Consider the following 21,245-nt stretch of genomic DNA (forward strand, 5'->3'; position numbering starts at 1 on the left):
GATCCAATCACCTCTTAAAGGCACCACCTCTCCAAACCACCACATTCAGGACTCAGTTTCAACGTGAGTTTTGGCAGGACATTTAAGCAATAGCAAGAACTAAACTCACCAAGCATGCTCCTTGTTTGGGGGGCAATTTAACATCTCTCTTGTCTTTCGGCTGACACCCTCTGAAATGACAAACAAGCTCCCAGGTGTTTTTGAAAGCCTTAAATGAGCCGAGGAGACCCCTTAGCATCTTCATCCCTAATTATCAGCCTCAGCCTCCAAGGCTGAATTTTCACCTGTCTGGGTTTCGGTGAAAGGCCAGAGCCTAGGAAGCCTCATGGATCTTGGCCCAGGAGTCCCCTGTGTACTGTGAAGAGGTCTCAGTTGGCCCTTGCCATGCCATGCCATTTCCATGAGGGTTGTTTCATGAAGCATCTGCCATGGTGCTGACCAGGCCTAGGCTAAGTAGGGTGAGAGAGCCGAGATTTAAGGTAGACATCCGTCCTAACAACAACAACAACAACGTTATTATTATTATTATTTTGAGACGGAGTCTCACTCTGTCACCCAGGCTGGAGTGCAGTGGCTCAATCTCAGCTCACTGTAAACTTTGCCTCCCGGATTCAAGCAATTCTCAGCCTCAGCCTCCAGAGTAGCTGGGATTACAGGTGTCCGCCAACATGCCTGGCTAATTTTTGTATTTTTAGTAGAGATGGAGTTTCACCATCTTGGCCAGGCTGGTCGTGAACTCCTGACCTCGTGATCCACCTGCCTCAGCCTCCCAAAGTGCTGGGATCACAGGCATGAGCCACCCTGTCCAGCCAGTAATTATTATTATAGCTAAAACTTAATATGTTCAATCTGGGTACCATACTTTGTGCTGAACTCTTACAAAATATTGCTCATTTAATCCTTACACATGCCTCAGAGGTAGCTATTATCCCATTTCATAGGTGAGAAGACTGAGGCACAGAAAGGCAGCCTGGCTGGGTGCGGTGGCTCATGCCTGTAATCCTAGTACTTTGGGAAGCCGAGGCAGGTAAATCACTTGAGGTCAGGAGTTCGACAAAAGCCTGGCCAACATGGTAAAACCCTGTTTCTACTAAAAATAAAAACATTAGCCGGGCGTGGTGGGAGGTGCCTGTAATCCCAGCTACCCTGGAGGCTGAGGCAGGAAAATCACTTGAACCCAGGAGGTAGAGGTTGCAGTAAGCCGAGATCATGCCACTGCACTCCAGCCTGGTTGACACAGTGAGTTTCTGTCAAAAAAAAAAAAAAAAAAAAAAAGAAAAGAAAAGAAAGAAAAAGAAGAAAAGAAAGAAAAAAAAGAGACAGAGAGAGACAGAAAGAAAGAGAGAAAGAAAGAAAAGAAAAAAAAGAAGGAAGAATGAAAGAAAAAGAAAGAGAAAGAAGAAAGAAGGAAAGAAAGGAAAGAAAAGAAAAGAAAAGAAAAGAAAGGAAAAGAAAAGAACGAGGCAGCCTGTAGTCAATAGTTGGGATGGGATAGAATGGAGATTCTGGCTCAGAAACTATGCGATTCCAGTGCTTCATTTTTCTTTCCCCGCCCCCGATGGAGTCTTGCTCTTTCGCCCAGGCTGGAGTGCAGTGGTGTGATCTTGACTCATTGCATCCTCCGCCTCCCAGGTTCAAGCAATTGTCCTGTCTCAGCCTCACAAGTAGCTGGGATTACAGGCGCACACTACCATGCCTGGCTAATTTTTGTGTTTTTAGTAGAGACAGGGTTTCACCATGTTGGTCAGGCTGGTCTCAAACTCCTGACCTTGTGATCTGCCCACCTCGGCCTCCCAAGTGCTGGGATTACAGGCATGAGCCACCACACCAGGCCCAGTGCTTCACTTTCAACTACTACACAAGACTGAATCCAAATTGTGGAGGGGGTAGGGCGCGGGGTGGTGGAGGGGTGGGGAATATGTAGCTGTGAAGGGATGGGTTGGGCCTCTTCCTCAACTCTCTCTGTAAGCACACTGAGAAGGAACTAGCTCTCTCTTCCTCATAGCTACATTTGGGCCAAGATGAGAGGACTCTGACAAGGCTCCCAGGGCAAGGGCACTTCCTGGTGCTTGGAGTAAGACCCAGCATTTAGTTTTTGACCAATGTGATTTCTTTACCCAACCTAAAAATCTGTAGGACAGGGGTCCCCAAGGGCAGGGGTCCCCAATCCCCAGGCTGTGGTCCCCAGTCCCCAGGCCATGGACTGATAATGGTCTGTGGTCTGTTAGGAACTGGGCGGGGCGGTGGGTGAGCAAGCCTTATGGCATGAGCTCCGCCTCCTGCGAGCTCAACAGCATAGGAGTGCAAACCCTGTTGTAAACTGTGCATGCGAGGGATCTAGGTTGTGTGCTCCTTATGAGAATTTGGTTTTTTTGTTTGTTTTGTTTTGTTTTGTTTTTTTGAGACTGAGTCTGATTCTGTCACCCAGGCTGGAGTGCAGTGGCTTCGTCTTGGCTTACTGAACCCTCCGCCTCCTGGGTTCAAGTGATTTTCCTGCCTCAGCCTCTCAAGTAACTGGGACTACAGTTGTGTGCCACCACACCTGGCTAATTTTTGTATTTTTAGTAGAGGCAGGTCTTTACCATATTGGCCAGGCTGTTCTTGAACTCCTGACCTCAAGTGATCCACCCACGTTGGCCTCCCAAAGTGCTGGGATTACAGGCATGAGCCACCACCCTCGGCCCCTTATGAGAAATCTAATGCCTGAACTACCACTGCCCCCCACAGCACCCCATCTGTGGAAACATTGTCTTCCACAAAACTGGTCCCTGGTGCCAAAAACTTTAGGGACACCTGGTCTAGGGAGAATGATCCCTACCTGCCAGCCAAGGCTAGCCATCAGTAGAAATCCTATAGGACTGAGTATATAGTGAACTCACAAAATTGTATGGGGACAGGAGACTCCACATTCAGACCCAAAATGACCCTCTTGTTCTTTCTGCAAATGGTAAGAACCTCCTCGAAAATGTATCCTAAAATTAAGAATAGAAGGACCATGGGGAAATCCTGCAACCCACATAGTTCTGTAGATTTTGTAGTGGTTGATTTCTATACAGGAAGCCTTCACTTAACGTCGTTGCTAAAAAATTAGCTGGGCATGATGGCGCACACCTGTAATCCCAGCAACTAGGTAGGCTGAGGCACAAGAATTGCTTGAACCCGAGAGGCGGAGGTTGCAGTGAGCCTAGACCACACCACTGCACTCCAGCCTGGGTGACAGAGCGAGACTCTGTCTCCTAAAAAATTAATTAAAAGAAAATAAAAACAGGAATGAACATCACATGCACATCTTTGGGGTGTGGGAGGAAACCAGATACCTTGAGAACACCCTTGCAGACGTGGAGAGAACGTGCAAGCTCCACACAGACAGTGGGCCCTGCCAGAATTGATTTTTTTTTTCCTCATCAAGGTTGTAACAAAACAACTGTTATTCGAGGATATGTTATACTTTTCCTTTGCCTAACACTGCTAGTTCTGTCCTGAAGGCAGTTTGCAACCAGATTTTCAGTGAATTCTTGGCAGCTCGATGAATTTAGAAAAGGCTATTCTTTCCTCATTGAATCGTCTTGGCACCTTTGTGGAAAATCAGTTGACTGTAAATGTATGGGTTTGGTCAGGCACAGTGGCTCATGCCTCTAATCCCAACACTGGGAAAGCTAGGTGGGCGGATCACTTGAGCTCAGGAATTCGAGACCACCCTGGGCAACATGGCGAAACCCTGTCTCTACCAAAAATACAAAAATTAGCTGGGCATGGTGGTGCGCACCTTTGGTCCCAGCTACTTGGGAGGCTGAGGTGGGAGGATCGTTGGAGTCCGGGAAGTTGAGGCTGCAGTGAGCTGTGATCATGCCACTGCACTCCAGTCTGGATGACAGAGCAAGATGCTGTCTCCATAATAAAAATAAAAATAAATATATGGGTTTATTTTTGGACCCTATTCCATGGATCTATCTTATGCTAGTACCATACTGTCTTGATTTCCATAGCACTGTATTACTTTTTTTTTTTTGAGACAGAGTCTTGCTCTGTCACCCAGGCTGGAGTGCAGTGGTGTGATCTTGGCTCACTGCAAGCTCCATCTCCCGGGTTCACGCCATTCTCCTGCCTCAGCCTCCCGAGTAGCTGGGACTATAGGTGCCCACCACCACGCCCAGCTAATTTTAAAAAATATTTTTAGTAGAGACGAGGTTTCACTGTGTTAGCCAGGATGGTCTCGATTTCCTGACCTCGTGATCCGCCTGCCTCAGCCTCCCAAAGTGCTGGGATTACAGGCGTGAGCTACTGCGCCCGGCCTGTAGTACATTTTAAAATCAGGAAGTGTGAGTCCTCCAACTTTGTTCCTCTTTTTCAAGATTTTTGTTTTGGCTCTTCTGGGTCATTTTCATTTCTATGTGAGTTTAAAATCAGCTGGCAGGCTAGGTATGGTGGCTCACACCTGTAATCCCAGCACTTTGGGAGGCAGAGGCTGGCAGATCACTTGAGGCCAGGAGTTCAAGACTAGCAGGAACTACATGGTAAAACCACGTCTCTACCAAAAATACAAAAAATTAGCTGGGCATGGTGGCACACACCTGTAATTCCAGCTACTCGGGAGGCTGAGGCAGGAGAATTGCTTGAACCCAGAGGGCGGAGGTTGCAGTGAGCTGAGATCACGCCATTGCATTCCAGCCTGGGTGACAGAGCAAGATTCTGTCTCAAATATATATATATATTAAAAAATCAGCTTGACAATTTCTGCAAAAAAACAAACAAAAAGAACAAAGTCAGCTGAGAGAGTTTGACAGGGATTGTGTTGAATCTATAGGTCATTTGGAGAGTATGGGTTGACATCTTAACAATTTTAGGTCTTCTGATTCATGAATATGAAATGTTTCGCCATTTATTTAGATCTTCAATTTCTTTCAGCAATGTTTTGTAGTTTGTAGGTCTTACACTGCATTTGTTAAATTTATTCCTAAGTATTTTACTTGTTTTGATGCTATTGGGAGTGGAATTGTTTCCCAGGCTGGTCTCAAAGTTCTGGGCTCAAGCAATCCTCCCATTTGGACTCCCTAAGTGCTGGGATTACAGTCATGAGCCACCGCACCCGGGTTTTTTGTTTGTTTGTCTGTTTTTTTAAGAGACAGGATCTCTCATTCTGTCATTCAAGCTGGAAAGCTGTGGTGCGATCAAAGCTAACTGCAGCCTCAAACTCCTGGCCTTAAGTGATCCTCCTGCATCAGCCTCCCAAAGTGCTGGGATTATGGGCATGAGCCACCACACCCAGCCAGGACCATGTCTTATGATGTTTTGCATCCTCAGTGTTGAATATCATGTCCAGCACATGCTGGATATTCCGTGCATACTGACCACTTGCCACGTTATGATCTGTCAGAGAGTTCTGATGAACAGACTTGAGAGTGTATGCACATGTCACTGCAGATTCCAGGCATACCAGCAATTGTCTGTGCCACCCTGCCAAAGGGCAGGCCAATGCCGCCGTGTCTGTACCTCTCCACCACTCCTTCCTGATCCAACTTAATTGGACCAGGACTCGATCCAACATTAAACTGGGCCAATCAGCTTCATTTCCTGAAGATCTGGGAGCAGGGCACTGAGCAGCTGAGTCAGGTATGTTTGCAGAGCTGAGTTATGAGGCCCTGTGTATGATGGTGCATACACAGCAGCCATGAGGAAACAGAAGGAAGCCAGACTCGTTTCTGGCAGAAAAGGGCAGAAACAAGAGCTACAGATTCAGAGGGGCAGCTGTCTTGGGCCTTGGTGGTTCCCCAGATCCCTGTTCCACTGAATGACACCAGGCTGTACTTTATTCCTATGCAATCTCTCTAAACTGTCAGAGGCTACAAACCATCAGCCCATCAACTAAAGCTGCACTGCAGATGCATTTTATTGAACTCACACATCATTTGAACATTTTTGATCAAATATACTAATATTTGGAGATTTCACAGAAAATCCTAGACTCCTCTCTTGAACATTGGAAGATCTGGTCCCACTGGACTCATGGTGGAACAGCATCAGCTGGAAGGGAGTTGTGGCCACCCGCTGCAGACAGCGCTGCATTTCTCTTGTCCTTATACCTTTTCCATTTCACTGATTTACATTCCCTGAATTTCCCCTGTAGGAAATTAACTACTGATCCCAGTCTTATAATAAAGCTCTGTTCCTTAATTTTAATTACCCTGAGTAGAATTTCTGTTGCTGGCCACGAAACAGCACTGATGAGAGCTCTGTGGCCTACACATCCATGGCAGGCTCCTTGCAACCATCACCCATCCAACAGCCATTGCTATCCTTCTTCTGTGCTAACAGAATCCCAATTTTGTGTTCAAGAGACTGTGGGTATCCCTTGGTGCTGGTAGGCCCTTCCTTCCAGCCCTATAGCAGGATTCGTGCTGGGATGGACATGACACCCAGGTCTGATCAATGAGAAGCAATGGTAAATCTGCTGGGGGACTTCCTTTTCTAACCAAAACCAACAGACTCTTCTGAAAGAAAACGTTTTATGACTGCTCCTTTCCCATTCTACCTTCTTTGAAAATAAATACGATGTCCAGCACAGGGGCAGCCATTTTGTGACCATGAGGTTTCAAGCACAGGGTCAAATGGCCAAAATGCAGAGGATGGTGACAAGGAAAGGCAAAAAGAAGCTGGGTTCTTGATAACACTGTTACATGTTGAACCTTCTCTGATCTCTGCCTGGTTTTGGTTCTAATGGTTTAAGCAACTATTGACTGGGATTACTGTTATTAGGTTGTTGCAAAAGTAATTGTATTTGGGAGGCCGAGGTGGACGGATCACTTGAGGTCAGGAGTTTGAGATCAGCCTGATCAACATGGTGAAACCTGTCTGTACTAAAAATACAAAAATTAGCCAAGCATCTAGGTGGGCACCGTAATCCCAGCTACTCGGGAGGCTGAGACGGGAGAATCACTTGAACCTGGGAGGTGGAGTTGCAGTGAGCTGAGACTCCATCTCAAAAAAAAAAGTAATTGCAGTTTTTGCCGTTGAAAGTAATGGCAGGGGAGACTTTTGATCTCATCATTCAAGGCTTTCTGTTGCTTAATATTATATTAAAAACAATGAATATTCATACTCATTTCAAAGTCAATTCCTAAGATACTGTTTCATCCCATTGTGAACACCACCAAGATCTGTTATATGGTTTTCAGAATACTTGAAGTAAGAGAAAGACAGAAATACATAGCTCTGGCTACATTAAATATATTTTGCCACTTTCTGAGATCTTTCCTAACTCTGAGAGAAACATGGCATTTCCATTAATGAAAACAGGAGCTTTTCGAATAGGATTGTTCAAAATTAGATACAAATATCTTCAGCTAAAGGTCTCACGTATTCAGAGGTTGGGGTGCCTTTTGTGATAGCTCTTATATCATTTGATAATATTGATTTTTTGAACAGGGCAGGCTATTTAGAAGGCAATGAGGGTTTTTTTGTTGTTGTTTTTTGTTTTGTTTTGTTTTTGAGATGGAGTCTTGCTCTGTCGCCCAGGCTGGAGTGCAGTGGCGCAATCTCAGCTCACTGCAAGCTCCGCCTCCCAGGTTCACGCCATTCTCCTGCCTCAGCCTCCCAAGTAGCTGGGACTACAGGCACCCGCCACCATGTCCGGCTAGTTTTTTTTTGTTTTTTTAAATTTTAGTAGAGACGGGGTTTTACCATGTTAGCCAGGATGGTCTCGATCTCCTGACCTTGTGATCCGCCTGCCTCGGCCTCCCAAAGTGCTGGGATTACAGGTGTGAGCCACCGCGCCCAGCAAGAGTTTTTAACTTTCACTTTCTCAAATAGAGAAAGCCCTCGACTGTAAACCCCTTTACCCTAGTCTCTGGGAAATATTCCTGCCCACCAAGTACTCTATCCCCACCTAGCCCCCAGCGCCACTGGGTTATTCTAGGGTGAGGGAATGGACATGATCATCCAGCAGCATCTGACCAGCCGGAAGGCAAAAGAAACAAGCACAAGTTCTGTGTTACCCAGGAAAGCTCAGCTGTCTGGAAATAATTAGAGCTACAGCCACACGTGGTTCAAGGAAATGTGGTTGTCAGAGAGAGACAGAGATCTGCCAAGCTGTCTCCTCTCCAACTGCCTGGGTCAAGGGGGCTGCAGCCCATATTTTAGAGACACAGTATTGTTTGCAGTTGATCTAGAACTTGAGCTGGAAGAAGTCCCCCATCATGACCTGCACACCATTAGAAGAAAGTGTTGTCTCCAACAGGCACAGCTACAATGTTGGTGGCCAACGGTGTATCTTTCCCCACTCATTGGAAAGCAGATTATCATACTAAAGCATTGAGATGAATTTCGATGAACAAAGGTAGGTAGACCGTTAGGCTGGACTGTCACTAGGACATGATGACAATAAATCAACTTAGGCTCTTGCAATGTCCATCACTGACATGTTTTAATAAGAGATGAACGCACAAATTGGCTTCCTTGCAATGTTTACTTCAAGCAGTAGGTCAATCTGCTCTGGCCTTTGATGGGATCTGCCAGCTTCCTCCCTCCTTGTCTAGGTCCCCTGCCTTCACCATGGGGAAAAAAGGCTCCAGTAAACCAAATCCCAGAAGTGATGTCGCCTGCAGAGACCAACTCAAAACCAATTGGCCTCCCTCCTCTTCCTTTGAAAATATATACATTTCATACACCTGAGTCCTCCCACCTCTCTCCACTCCACAGCAGGCTCCATGAATGGAACCCCAGGGGCTGCTTTTGGGTAATGACCAAGATGGCCCTGGACAGAGGAGCAGCTTCACAGCAGGGAATCCTGGTCCCCTGATCCCCATGGGACGAGATGGTGGGTGAAGCATCCTTTTGGTTTCTCTGCCCATTCAGCTGTCTACCCATGCACAAAACCCAAAGCCCTGGATTTTGGATTTTGTACCTGGAACCTGAGTAAACTTTTTCCCCTCAAGAGTCATCATTCAGGCGGGGTGCAGTGGCTCACACCCGTAATCCCAGCACTGTGGGAGGCCAAGGCAGGTGGATCACTTGAGGTCAGGAGTTCAAGACCAGCCTGGCTAACATGGTGAAACCCTGTCTCTACTAAAAAAGTACAGGTGGGCACCTGTAATCCCAGCTACTCGGGAGGCTGAGACAAGAGAATTGCTTGAACCCGGGAGGCAGAGTTGCAGTGAGCCAAGATTGCACCACTGCACTCCCACCTGGGTGACAGAGCAAGACTCTGTCTCAAAAAAAAAAAAAAAAAGTCACCATTCAACCTGACCAAGGAGGGGGCCAGGAAAGAAGCCGGAACCGTGGCCTTCGCTGCCTCAAAGGGGAGGCCCCTGCTCTGGCTTGAGCTTGATTCACTTTGGCCTCAGTCCTCAGTTCCCAGGGGGTAACAGCATTCTGAGGTCACCCGGTGCAAGTCCAGCTGTCCCCAGGGACACATCTGGATCTCTTGGTGCCAACAATGGCAACTCCCAAGGGGGCTGGGTGGGGGCACGTAGCTCTACGCACCATGTCCATCTGCCAGATAATCCACTGGTCAGGTTCTAGGGAGGCAAACCGGGGGCCCCTGTCAGGAAATAGCTGCTCAGACCACACCTAGATCACCTGTCATTTCAAAGAAGAAAGCCTGGGGCGGTGGGTGTGGGGGAAACCTACTGAACAGGTCTGGTGGGTGGACAGCAGGTGTCACATGGGCCTGAGCCTGGACGGTATCTACAGAGAAATCTTTTGGTTGTTCACTGAGGGTGTGGCCAGGTGACTCCGGGTGGTGTGTGATTGGTTGCTGGCATCACCAGACCCTCCTAATATGGGTAGTTTTCCCATGTAGATCCATAGGTTATGAACAAACCTTTCACCACATATACAGAGAACCCCCTAGAGCAAGTATCTCCCCATCCCTGGGTGCACCTCAATGAAGATGAGCAAACTGATTCAAGACACAAAACCTTGTTGGTCCAGGTCGTACTCTTGGGTGAGTTCTTGATGTCGGCAGTGACAATCAGTGCCCCAGTTGGGGCCTGCCAGCCCCCTGAGCTCTGCAGCCTCAAAGACCAGCACAGTCCCCCATCAGTCACTATTCCTGAGAGCCAGAGTTCGACCTGGTAACACCTGCACCGTGCATTCCTCGGCCGACCATCTCCTGGCCCCATTCCCGGTGGCTGGACTCCTGCAGTCCTCGGCCTTTGGTCTCGATGGGCAAAAAGCAGGAGGCCAGGGCAGCCAGGAGGCAGCAGCCACTGTAAACTGCCAGAGTCAGGTACACAGAGGATTCCAGCATCACCTAGGGGAAGGAGACATGGGTCGTCAGTAAAAGTATCCCTTCTGAAGCACAGACAGCGCCAACCATCAAATAGTATTAGTAACATCAGGCCTCTCATGATACTTGGTTGCTAAAAAGAATCTGGTGATTCCCTCCTCTCCCGCTTTGTCCTTCTCTCTCCTTGTGACACGCCTGCCCCTCCTTCACCTTCCTCCATGAGTAAAAGCTTCCTGAGGCCTCACCAGAAGTCAAGCAGATGCTGGTGCCATGCTTGTACAGCCTGCAGAATCGTGAGTCAAATAAATCTCTTTTCTTCATAAATTACCTGGTCTCAAGTATCCTTTTTTTTTTTTTTTTTTTTTTTGAGATGGAGTTTCGTTCTTGTTGCCCAGGCTGGAGTGCAATGGCGCAATCTTGGCTCACCGCAACCTCCATCTCCCAGGTTCCAGCGATTCTCCTCCCAAGTACCTGGGACTACAGGCATGCGCCACCACGCCTGGCTAATTTTGTATTTTTAGTAGAGACGGGGTTTCTCCATGTTGGGCAGGCTGGTATCGAACTCCTGACTTCAAGTGATCCACCCGCCTTGGCCTCCCAAAGTGCTGGGATTACAGGTGTGAGCCACCGTGCCCAGCCAGGTATTCCTTTAAAGCAACACAAAACGGACCAACACAGATGTCATGCCACAGCCCTATGAGCTAAGTACTTCATCCCCATTCTACAAAGGAGAAAACTGAGGCTCAAAGAGGATGAGTGGTTCCTACCCAAGTTCATACACATAATAAGGATGGGGCTGGGATTTGAATTTGGGTCTGCTAAGCTTGAGTCTGGGCTCCTTATAACTCTTCTCTCCTCTGGAACAGTGCAGTGCCTGTGCCAGCTTCCTAGCTTTTGGCATATGGCAAACCACATGGCAGAACTGAGTCCCATTTTCTTCTCTTTTCTTTTCTTTTTTTTTTTTTTTTTTTTTTTTGAGATGGAGTCTCGCTCTGTCTCCCAGGCTGGAGTACAGTGGTGTAAGTGGTGTAATCTCAGCTCACTGCAACCTCCGACTCCAGGGTTCAAGCAATTTTTCTGCCTCAGCCTCCCGAGTAGCTGGGACTACAGGCGCGAGCCACCACACCTGCCTAATTTTTTTGTATTTTTAGTAGAGATGGAGTTTCACCATGTTGGCCAGACTGGTCTTGAACTCCTGACCTCAAATGATCCACCCACCTCGGCCTCCCAAACTGCTGGGATTACAGCTGTGAGCCACTGCACCCAGCCCATTGTTTCATTCGCCAAATGGGTGTAGAGTGATGTCACTTCCTAAGAAGAAGAACCTGGGAGCACCTGGCACCGTGCAGGCACATGGTGAGCTCTCAACCAGTATCAGTTAGGAGTGCCACACAATGGCCAGCACCAAAGTGGAACAGAAACACTTGGCTAAACATGTCTTTAAATTCTGTTTCTCTGAAATATTCAGACTTGGCAAATCCACAGAAAGCAGATGGGTGGTTGCCAGGAGCCTGGGGGAAGTGGGGAATGAGGAGTGACTGCTTAGTGGATCCAGGGGTTTATTTTGGGGTGATGAGAAGGTTTTGGAACTAAATAGAAGCAGTGGTTGCCCAGCGCTGTGAATGTGCTGAATGCAACTGAATTGTTCCCTTTAAGATGGTTAATTTTGTTATGTGACGTTTACCTCAATAAAAAAGTGACGCAAACAGAAAAAAACCTGGATTTTCAAAAAGCAGAGAGACTTACTAAGATCTCTAGATACAAATGCTTCATGACACACGAAGAGTTGCAAAATTTTGCAGTGATGTCTAATTATCTAATTCAAAAAGCAGGAACTGGCATATTTACTTGTTTTCCACTAAATTGTGTCGGCGTACTTGTTTTGTTTCCTTTTTTTTTTTCTTTTTGAGACAGGGTCTCACTCCATCACTCAGGCTGGAGTGTAGTGGCGCAATCTTGGCTCACTGCAACCTCTGCCTCCTGGGTTCAAGCGATTTTTGTGCCTCAGCCGGAATTACAGGCACCTGCCACCACACCCAGTTAACTTTTGTATTTTTAGTAGAGATGGGGGTTTCACCATGTTGGCCAGGCTGGTCTCAAACTACTGACCTGAAGTGATCCGCCCACCTCAGCCTCTGAAACTGCTGGGATTATGGGCATGAGACACAGCACCCAACCCTTCTTTCCTTTTGTTAAAAAAAAAAAATTAAAAAAAAAAATTCGGCCAGGCACAGTGGCTCATGCCTGCAATCCTAGCACTTTGGGAGGCTGAGGCGAGCAGATCACGAGGTCAAGAGATGGAGACCATCCTGGCCAACGTGGTGAAACCTCATCTCTACTAAAAATACAGAAATTAGCCGGGCGTGGTGGCAGGTGCCTGTAATTCCAGCTACTTGGAAGGCTGAGGCAGGAGAATCGCTTGAATCTGGGAGGCAGAGGTTGCAGTGAGCCGAGATCGCGCCACTGTACTCCAGCCTGGGTGACAGAGTGAGATTCCGTCTCAAAAAAAAAAATTCAACTTTTATCATAGTTTAAGGGGTCCACTGCAGGTTTGTTACACGGGTATATTGCATGATGCTGAAGTTTGGGGTTCAAATGGCCCCATCCCCCAGGTAGTGAGCACAGTACCCAATAAATGGATTTTTCAGCCCATGACTCCCACCCTTCCTCCCCAGTCTAGTGGTCCCCAGTGTCCATTACTCCTATTTTTATGTCTATGTGTATTCAATGTCTAGCTCCCAAGAGAACATGCGATATTTGGTTTTCTATTCTTGCATTAATTCGCTCACAGTGGCCCACTTGTTTTCATCCAATTTTTTTTTTAAAGCAAATCATATGGCAGCCCAAGGATTTTCTTCACAGGGAAGACGTGGGTTTGACTCCTGGGTTGTCTGCTTTCCAGCTGCATTGACCTTGGGCATGTCATTTTAGCCCCTGAGCCTCTGTTTTCTCATCTGCAGGCAATATTTCTTCTGTCCTCGGGTGTGCTGTTAGGATAAAATGAGCAAATGCACCCTGAGGGCTCTGGGGGCAATCGGCATGTAGTAACTGCTTCCTGTGCATGGGGTTTTGTCACCCTCCCACCCCTCTGTATTTGGGGGCATCACCTACCTGGGCAATGAACGGAGTGATGAGAGCACCCACTCTTGCCATGCCACTGCAGGTGCCCAGTCCGAGGGCCCGCGTTGCCGTGGGGTAGACCTGAAACACAGAAGCTTGATATGGGCATGGGGACATTCAGGTTCCTCCCACCGCTCCAGCTCCAGGTTGAGAGGATGGACCCCAGGGGCAGGCCTGAAGTTAGGGCAAATCCCTCCAGTGTTGGTTCTGCCCTTAAGCGAAAGGAATCCTCACCCCAAAGGGCACGGGAGGTTCAACTCAGAACTAGGGCAAGAGGCTGAGCTGTAGGTGGGAACCCAGTAAAGGGGTCCACTCTATCCTGGGGGGCTCCCCAAAGACTCCTCCACCAGGAACTACCACAAGTTCAGAATTCAGGGGTTGCTCTCCACCTTCTTTCCATGAGTTCACCTTGAAGCCTGGGTCACAGTCTTTCAAGGGATTTCATAAAGAGAGAGATGGAAATGTTTACAGTCTCTCAGCTTGTACCCAGTAGTGGCCACGTGCCTCTTTCTTCCCTAGGCAAAGTGAGAAGGGACTGTGCATCTTCCAGGCCAAGGTAATTAAGAAGGGTGCGTTTTCTCCTCTCCTTTCCCATGTCTGCTGGCTGGGAGGAGGACTCCATGGCCCTAAGCCACGGCTTCTCAGCCTGGACACCATGGACGTTTTGGGATGGCTCATTCTTTGTCATGGGGTAGGGTTTGCTGTGCACTGTAGGATGTTCAGCAGCATCCCTGGCCTCTACCCACGAGATACCAGTAGCACTTCTGCCTCCCCCTGCCACCTTATGACAATCCAAAATATTCCCAGGCATTGCCAAATGTCCCCTGGGGCAAGATCCCTGGATAAGAAAGGCACACAATGCGAGGAGCCTGGGTCCCCAAATCACTGGAGGAGGAAAGTGTCCCCCAACCTAGAACACCCATATTGGACTCTTTTATTTACTTATTTATTTGAGACAGGGTCTCACTCTGTCATTCAGGCTGGAGTGCAATGGCACAATTATGGCTCACTGTAGCCTCAACCTCCCCGGGCTCAGGTGATCCTCCCACCTCAGCCCCACCCCGAGTAGCTGGGACCTCAGGCATGTGCCACCACTCCCAGATAATTTTTGTATGTTTTTTAGGGATGGAGTTTCACCATGTTACCCAGGTTGGTCTTGAGCTCCTGAGCTCAAGCGATCCACCCGCCTCGGCCTCCCAAAGTGCTGGGGTTTACAGGCGTGAACCACTGTGGCTGGCCTGGGCTTTTTGTAAGTGAGAAGCTGCTATGGTGTCAAACACTCCACTTTGGGGGTTCTCTGTTACATTAGCTAGCATGTTTTAACAAGTGCAATGCTCAGTGTAGGAAGCTTGCAAAGAATAAAAACATGAAGAGGAAAATATAAAACTCATTCAAGTTCTCAACACTCAAGAGATTTGTTCCATTTTTTATGTATATTCCTCTAGCTTTTTCTGGATTGTATATAGCACATATGTCTTCATTCACTTACTTATTCAGCACATACTTTTTGAGTTCATACCATATGCATTTATACATGATATTTCAATTCACTCAATTACATAAACAATATAGAAATATATTCTCCTCATAAAAAAATCAAAATGCCTAAATTCTCTCTTGATCCACTCCCTCTGCCAGGAAAATTCTCCCCATAGGACCCTACTATTAGTGATATCTTTGGAATGTATCTTCCCAGATATGTTCAAAAATATACATATGGAAAATACAGTATTTTAAAAATACATAAATGGTATCATGTCACACATATTATTCTGCAATTTGCCTCTTCCATTCAGTAGTATGTCTTAAAATCCTATCCACATCAATACATAGACATCCACCTCGTTCTTTTTTTTTTTTTTTTGAGATAGGGTCTTGCTCTGTTGCCCAGGCTGGAGTGCAGTGGCATGATCATGGCTCACTGCAGCCTTCAACTCCTGGGCTTAAGTGATCCTCCCGCCTCAGCCTTCTGAGTAGCTGGAACTACAGGTGTGCACCACCACAGCCTGGCCAATTTTTATTTTATTTTTTTAGAGAGAGGGTCTTGCTATGTTGCTCAGGCTGGTCTCAAACTTCCAGTTTCAAGTGATCCTCCTGCCTTGGCCTCCCAAAGTGTTGGGATTACAGGCGTGAGCCACTGCGCCCACCATCTCATTCTTTTTAATGGTTTCTGGAAGCAGAGCAACCCCCACAGCCACTCTCCCACTACCACCCATTTCCCAGCAGCTCCCAGACACCCCTCCTACCTCAGGTGTGTAAACATATGCCGCTTGAAAGCCTCCAGAAATAAACGCTCTTGCAATGAAGAGTAACAGAGTGAGCACATTTCTAGGAGGAGGATAAAGGCAGATGATGGCATTGTTTTCTGTCTGCTTGTTTCAGCATAGTCCTATCTTCCCAGGCAGTGTCAATGCCCTAGCATTAGGCAAAGGTTACCCCTCCCTGATGCTCACTGATACAGACATGTGGGCACAAATATTTCAGTATCATCTTGACAGTCCTGCTTTTGTAAGTTCGTCATTCTTCAAAGTACCAGGCTGAGAGATGGGAACACCTGTGGTGCCCACGATGGGCACAAGATTAGGGAGAAGTGATATAAATAGTGGAAAGCTCAGACAGGAACTTGGCTGGGGGCGGAGCAGGAATTGAGCCAGGGGCCAGCTGAGCTGGGGAAAGTAAACCACTATTCAGTATTCTTAGGATAATTCTGATCCCAATCCTCTGTCCCATTGTTCCTATAAATGTTCCAGAACACCAACATTTCAGGGTCAAAGCTACATCTCCCAACCTTCCTCAGACCAGGAGGTGGCCCACAGATTCCTCACTGGGTATGGTCTGGGGCCTCTTAGAGATCAAGAGAGGCATAAGCCATTTCTATATTTTGAGGTTCTTGGCAAATGGAAAAATGGAGAAATGTTAAAATGGGATTACAAAACAGGGCCTATGTGAAATATTTCCATTGAACAAGTTAACAGTTTTAACATATACATAACATATACATTTAACAATTTATGTATATTAACATATACATAAATAGCTACATTTATGATCTCACTGGGAGATGATAGCAAAAGTCTAAATTTGGCATCATTAGAGCAAAACTGGAGCCAAAGTTCCCCCCTGACTACAAGCCCCATCAGAGGCCCCTCCCTAGGCCTGATCTTTTATCCAGTTGTGAGGCAGCCATGAGCCTCAGTCCTAGTGAGCACCTGCACCTTTACCTGTTTCTGCACCCACTCCTGGACCTGCACTGACACCGGCACCCCCACTTGTACCCACCCTTGGGCCTACACCCACACCTGGGCCTGCACCTACACCTGCACCCACACTTGGGCCAATATCCACACCTGGGCCTATACCCACACCTGTGCCCACCCTTGGGCCTACACCCACACCTGGGCCTGCACCCCCACCTGCACCCACACTTGGGCCAATATCCACACCTGGGCCTGCACCACACTTGCACCCACACCTGGGCCTGCACTCACACCTGTGCCCACACTTGGGCCTATACACACACCTGGGTCTGCACTTATACCTGGGCATACACCAACACCTGCACTCACACCTGTACCTGTACCCATACCCACACCTACACCCACACTTGGGCCTGCACCTCCACCTGGGCTTACACTGACATCTGGCCTGCACCTCTACCTGGGCCTGCACCCACACCTGCACCCACACCTCCACGTGTGCCCATACTCACACCTAGGCCTGCAGATCGCCTACCTTCCAACACAGATAAACAGCAGGAGGCTACAGAAGGAGAAGATGACGAAGCACAGGGCCATGGTCTTCTTGCGCCCCAGGCGGTCAATAATCCACAGAGTCACAAGGACACCTGGAAGGGGAATGGGGAGAGATAGGCAGCTTCTGACGTGATTCCCAATGCCCTCCACCCTGGTAGCACAGCCTGTACCATCCCCTCCCCTGGAGGGTGGACTAGACCTAGTGACTGACTTCTAATGACTAGAAGACAGCAGAAGTGATAAGATGTCACTTGTGAGGTCAGGTGATAAAAGACTGTGACTTCTATCTTGGTGTTTTCTCTCCCTGGCCCTTCTCATGTATTTGCTTTAATGGAGAAGGCCAACTGGCAAGGAACTGAAGGTAGCCTCTGGCCAACAGCCAGCAAGGAACTGAGGCCCTCAGTGCAAAAACCTTCAAGGAATGGAATCTTGCCAGCAACCACGTGAGTAAGCATGGGAGTGGATCCTGCCCCAGCTGAGCTTTCAGATGAGACTACAGACCCTGGGCCAATGCGATTGCAGTCAGTCACATGAAATATGCTGAAGTAGAACACCCAGAGAAGCCACAGCAACTGTGAGATCATAAGTGTGCATTGTTTTAAGCCACTACATTTTCAGGATGATTTGTTACCTGGCAATAGAAAACTAACCCAGGCACCATCAGGAGCCTGAATGGTGGCATTCACTGAATCCAGGGAACAGAATGCCTGGGTTCTAATGCCTCATTTTGCCTTTAACTTGCCATGTGGTCTTGGACTAGTCCCTTACCTTCTCTGAGCCTCATTTTCTTCATCTATAAACGAGCCTAAAAAACAACACATTCTACCTCAGTAGAGGCAGTATAGCATAGTGCTTATTAGTAATAATAATAATTGAATTTAAGCTAAGTATTTTTGCATCTTTTTTTTTTTTTTTTTTTTTTTTTTGAGACAGAGCCTTGCTCTGTCACCCAGGCTTGGGTACAGTGGTACGTGCGATATCAGCTTATTGCAATCTCTGCCTCCTGGGTTCAAGCGATTCTTGTGCCTCAGCCTCCTGAGTAGCTGGGACTACAGATGCACGCTATTATGGCCAGCTAACTTTTGTAGTTTTAGTAGAGATGGGGTTTCACCATGTTGGCCAGGCTGCTCTCGAACTCCTGACCTCAGGTGATCTGCCCACCTTGGCCTCCCAAATCTCCGGGATTACAGGTGTGAGCAACCACGCCCGGCCCCATTTTTACATCCATAATCTTGTTTAGTCATCAGAACGATCCTCTAAAATAAATGCTATTAATTTATCAAATAGCATTTTTCCACAGTTATTCAGCCAATGAGAGCCTACTGTGTGTCAGGAACTGTTCTAGGAGGTTGGGACACATCAGTGAACAAAATCAAATAAAACAATACACATGGTAAATAAAGAAAGAAGAATCTGAGTTTCAGAGAGGCAAAATCACAGAAATGGTGACTGCTTCCAGTTACAGAAATGTCATGTAATGTGACTTTCTTAAAGTCACAGAAATGGAGATTGCAAATGCTGAGTTTAACTTCCGAGCCTTGGTTCTTACCTACTAAGCTATGTGGGGAAAGGGTTTTAGAGGAAAGACAGACAGTGTAGTATGGGACTGAAGACTATGAATTCTAGGGTGGGAGCACAGCTCTCAGCGCTGCCTGCTGTGGAGTACTCAGGATCGTAGTTGGGTTTTCCCAGAACCTAACCCTGGGACAAGGATGCCAGTGCAAGGCATCGACTTGGGAAGTAATCCAAGAAAGGACCAGCAGGAGAGTGGGGAAGTAAATTTGGGAAGGGAATGCAACTAACAAAAGGTGGGTACCAAGCAAGTTATTACTGTGGGCAACTGGAGCTGAATTCCACTGGGGGACTCAAAAGCCAGCGTAGAACATGTGCCTTGGAGTTTTCCTGCTGATGGGCAAGAACGCTGGGGTATTTGTCCACCAAATCCCACAGTATTGTTCAAAGGCTGCTCCCAGGTGCTAACTCCTTGGCACTTCCAGCTGCCTTGCCTGCTTTAGATACAGAGACTTCTCATTCCTTCTGAGATAGTCTTCAGGCACATAATCCTGGCAGTTGCAAGTTGCGGGAACAGTTTCTGCTACACTGGGCAAATTATGTCACCACTCTGAGCCTCAGTTTCTTCAGTTGTAAAATGGGAATAACTAAACGACTTCACAAGATTAAATGAGATTGCATCTGTAAGACATTTAACACAGGCCTTGGCATACAATAGGTGCTCAATAAGTACTAGATGTTATTGTAGTTGTAATAATTATTCCTCTTAAAAGAAAAAAAAAGATAGATCACCTTTGCATCACATGCTTGTCTGGATTTTTGACACTCTACTGTTCCTTTCCAGTGTGCCTAGTGTTGGAGGATGATTCTCCATGGGTTTCTCATATTTCTACACATCTTATGAGCAGAGGAACCAGCTTCCCTTTTGGTCCAGGCTACCATGTCAGAGTTGTTTGTATAGCAAACAACCTTGGAAGATACAGATACTGTTTCCCTCTGGAGCAAAGGGCAGGTTTGCTTATTGTCCAATATAATAAAGATGATGTCTCCCTTAGGGAAGTTTCTGGCAGGCCATTATAAAATATTTGGGTTCCCTAAGCTTGGGGTTCCCCAGCTGTGTTGTAAATCCATTGCATGTGTAGCCTCCACCTGGGTCCTTCCTCATCATCCCCGTGGGACTTGGGGGCAAGGGAAACAGTCACCAAGGTATTACTCAAGCTGCTTGCTATAATAGTCTTTTGTCTCTGACCCAGAAGTCTCATGTCTTCCACCAGTATGCATGAAACTGGGCAGCCTAACTTGACAGCCTTCAAGTAGGGTAACATCTCAGCCCCTTCACAGTTCTTGACAACTTATAGTTAACAATTGAAAAACAAAGTCCCTCACTGACTAAAAACGGGATTTTCTTTCAGGTAGAGCAGACAGAGCCACTGGCTGAACAATTGCCATATTCCCAGGCTTGCCTGACACAGCTTCACCTTGCACAGGTCCCTCACCTGGAAACTCAGAGAGGGTGGTCCACAGTAAGTCCATGTAATCCTCCTCACTCAGGTACTCGCAGGCCAGGCTGCATTTTGCCTCTACTGCCTTCTTACGACTGGAGACTGGGGTTGGGAGACAGAAAGAGAGGGGGAGTCATATACAGAGTCTGGAATCGCACCTTCCTGATCCCCATACCTCCTTCCCTGGGATGATCCAGTTTAGATGCCATAGAAAGAGCCCAGACTCAGAGACAGACATATTCAGGTTTGAATACCAAGCAGCAGTGCTCCAGCTTCATATCTCTAAGTGTGAGTTTCCTCATAAAACTGGAGCAAATAAAAGCACCATGCAAAGGGATTGAGAGAATGAAAGTGGGCTATGTGTATGAATGTGCTTAGCCCAGAATTGGCACGTAGTAGGTGCTTTAGTGGCAGACAGACTCTAGGGTGGCCCCCATGATCCCTGCTTCCTGGTAGTCATATTCTTGTGCAATCCCCTCCCCTTGATTGTGTAGGTGGGGCCTGTCACTTGCTTCTAGCCAATTTAGTACAGGAAAGGTGACAGGATGTATGCGATTGCATTCCATAAGACTGAAATGCCCATCATGCAGGACTGTCTCTTACGCTTTTCCTTGATGACTGTGAGGGAGCAAGTGGCCATATGGGTGGCCTATGTGGTGACAAGGAGCTGAGGGCAGCCTCTAGTTGCTGAGGGCAGCCTCAGCAGCCAGCCAGCAAGAATCTGAGGCTCTCAGTCCTACAACCACAAGGAATTGAATGCTACCAACAACCAACATAGGTGGGGTGGTAGGTCTTTCCACAGTTGAGCTTCCAGATGAGAACCCAGTCATCCAGTCCTGGCTATGTCTTGATTGCAGCCTGGCAAAGGACCCTGCTAAGTTGTGTCCAGACTCCTGACCTATAGAAGCTATGAGATGATAGGTGTGTGCTGTCTCAGGTCACTAAGAAACAATACACATTTATCATCTCATAGTTTCTGTACGTCAGGAGTTTGTGGTAATGCTGTTATGCAGCAACAGATAACTAATACATGCTTGTCACCTGTTCCTGTCCCTCACCATCTACCCCTAACCTTTTTATTGAAAGCGAGTTGGAGTGGAACCCAGTGGCCAAAGAGGTGATGGAAACAAGATC

The 21,245-nt window shown here is 47.3% G+C and overlaps 1 protein-coding gene across 3 annotated transcripts in view; it reads right to left on the bottom strand.

Moving 5' to 3' along the window:
- Positions 1-8,409: 8,409 nt before the first annotated feature.
- SVOP (SV2 related protein) overlaps positions 8,410-21,245 on the bottom strand; it is a 104,098-nt gene continuing 91,262 nt past the window's right edge. For 2 of the 3 annotated variants that reach the window (XM_073021072.1, XM_008004606.3), the window contains 5 exons: positions 20,106-20,213; positions 17,078-17,189; positions 15,592-15,673; positions 13,337-13,426; positions 8,410-10,249 (listed from right to left, as the gene is read on the bottom strand). In XM_073021072.1, coding sequence (XP_072877173.1) covers positions 10,043-10,249; positions 13,337-13,426; positions 15,592-15,673; positions 17,078-17,189; positions 20,106-20,213 — 599 coding nt within the window. In that variant the 3' untranslated portion in view covers positions 8,410-10,042. The remainder of the gene's footprint in view (positions 10,250-13,336; positions 13,427-15,591; positions 15,674-17,077; positions 17,190-20,105; positions 20,214-21,245) is intronic. The other variant, XM_008004608.3, reaches the window with a different exon arrangement.

Source organism: Chlorocebus sabaeus, chromosome 11 (assembly GCF_047675955.1).
Source record: "Chlorocebus sabaeus isolate Y175 chromosome 11, mChlSab1.0.hap1, whole genome shotgun sequence".
Classification (NCBI taxonomy): Eukaryota; Metazoa; Chordata; class Mammalia; order Primates; family Cercopithecidae; genus Chlorocebus; species Chlorocebus sabaeus.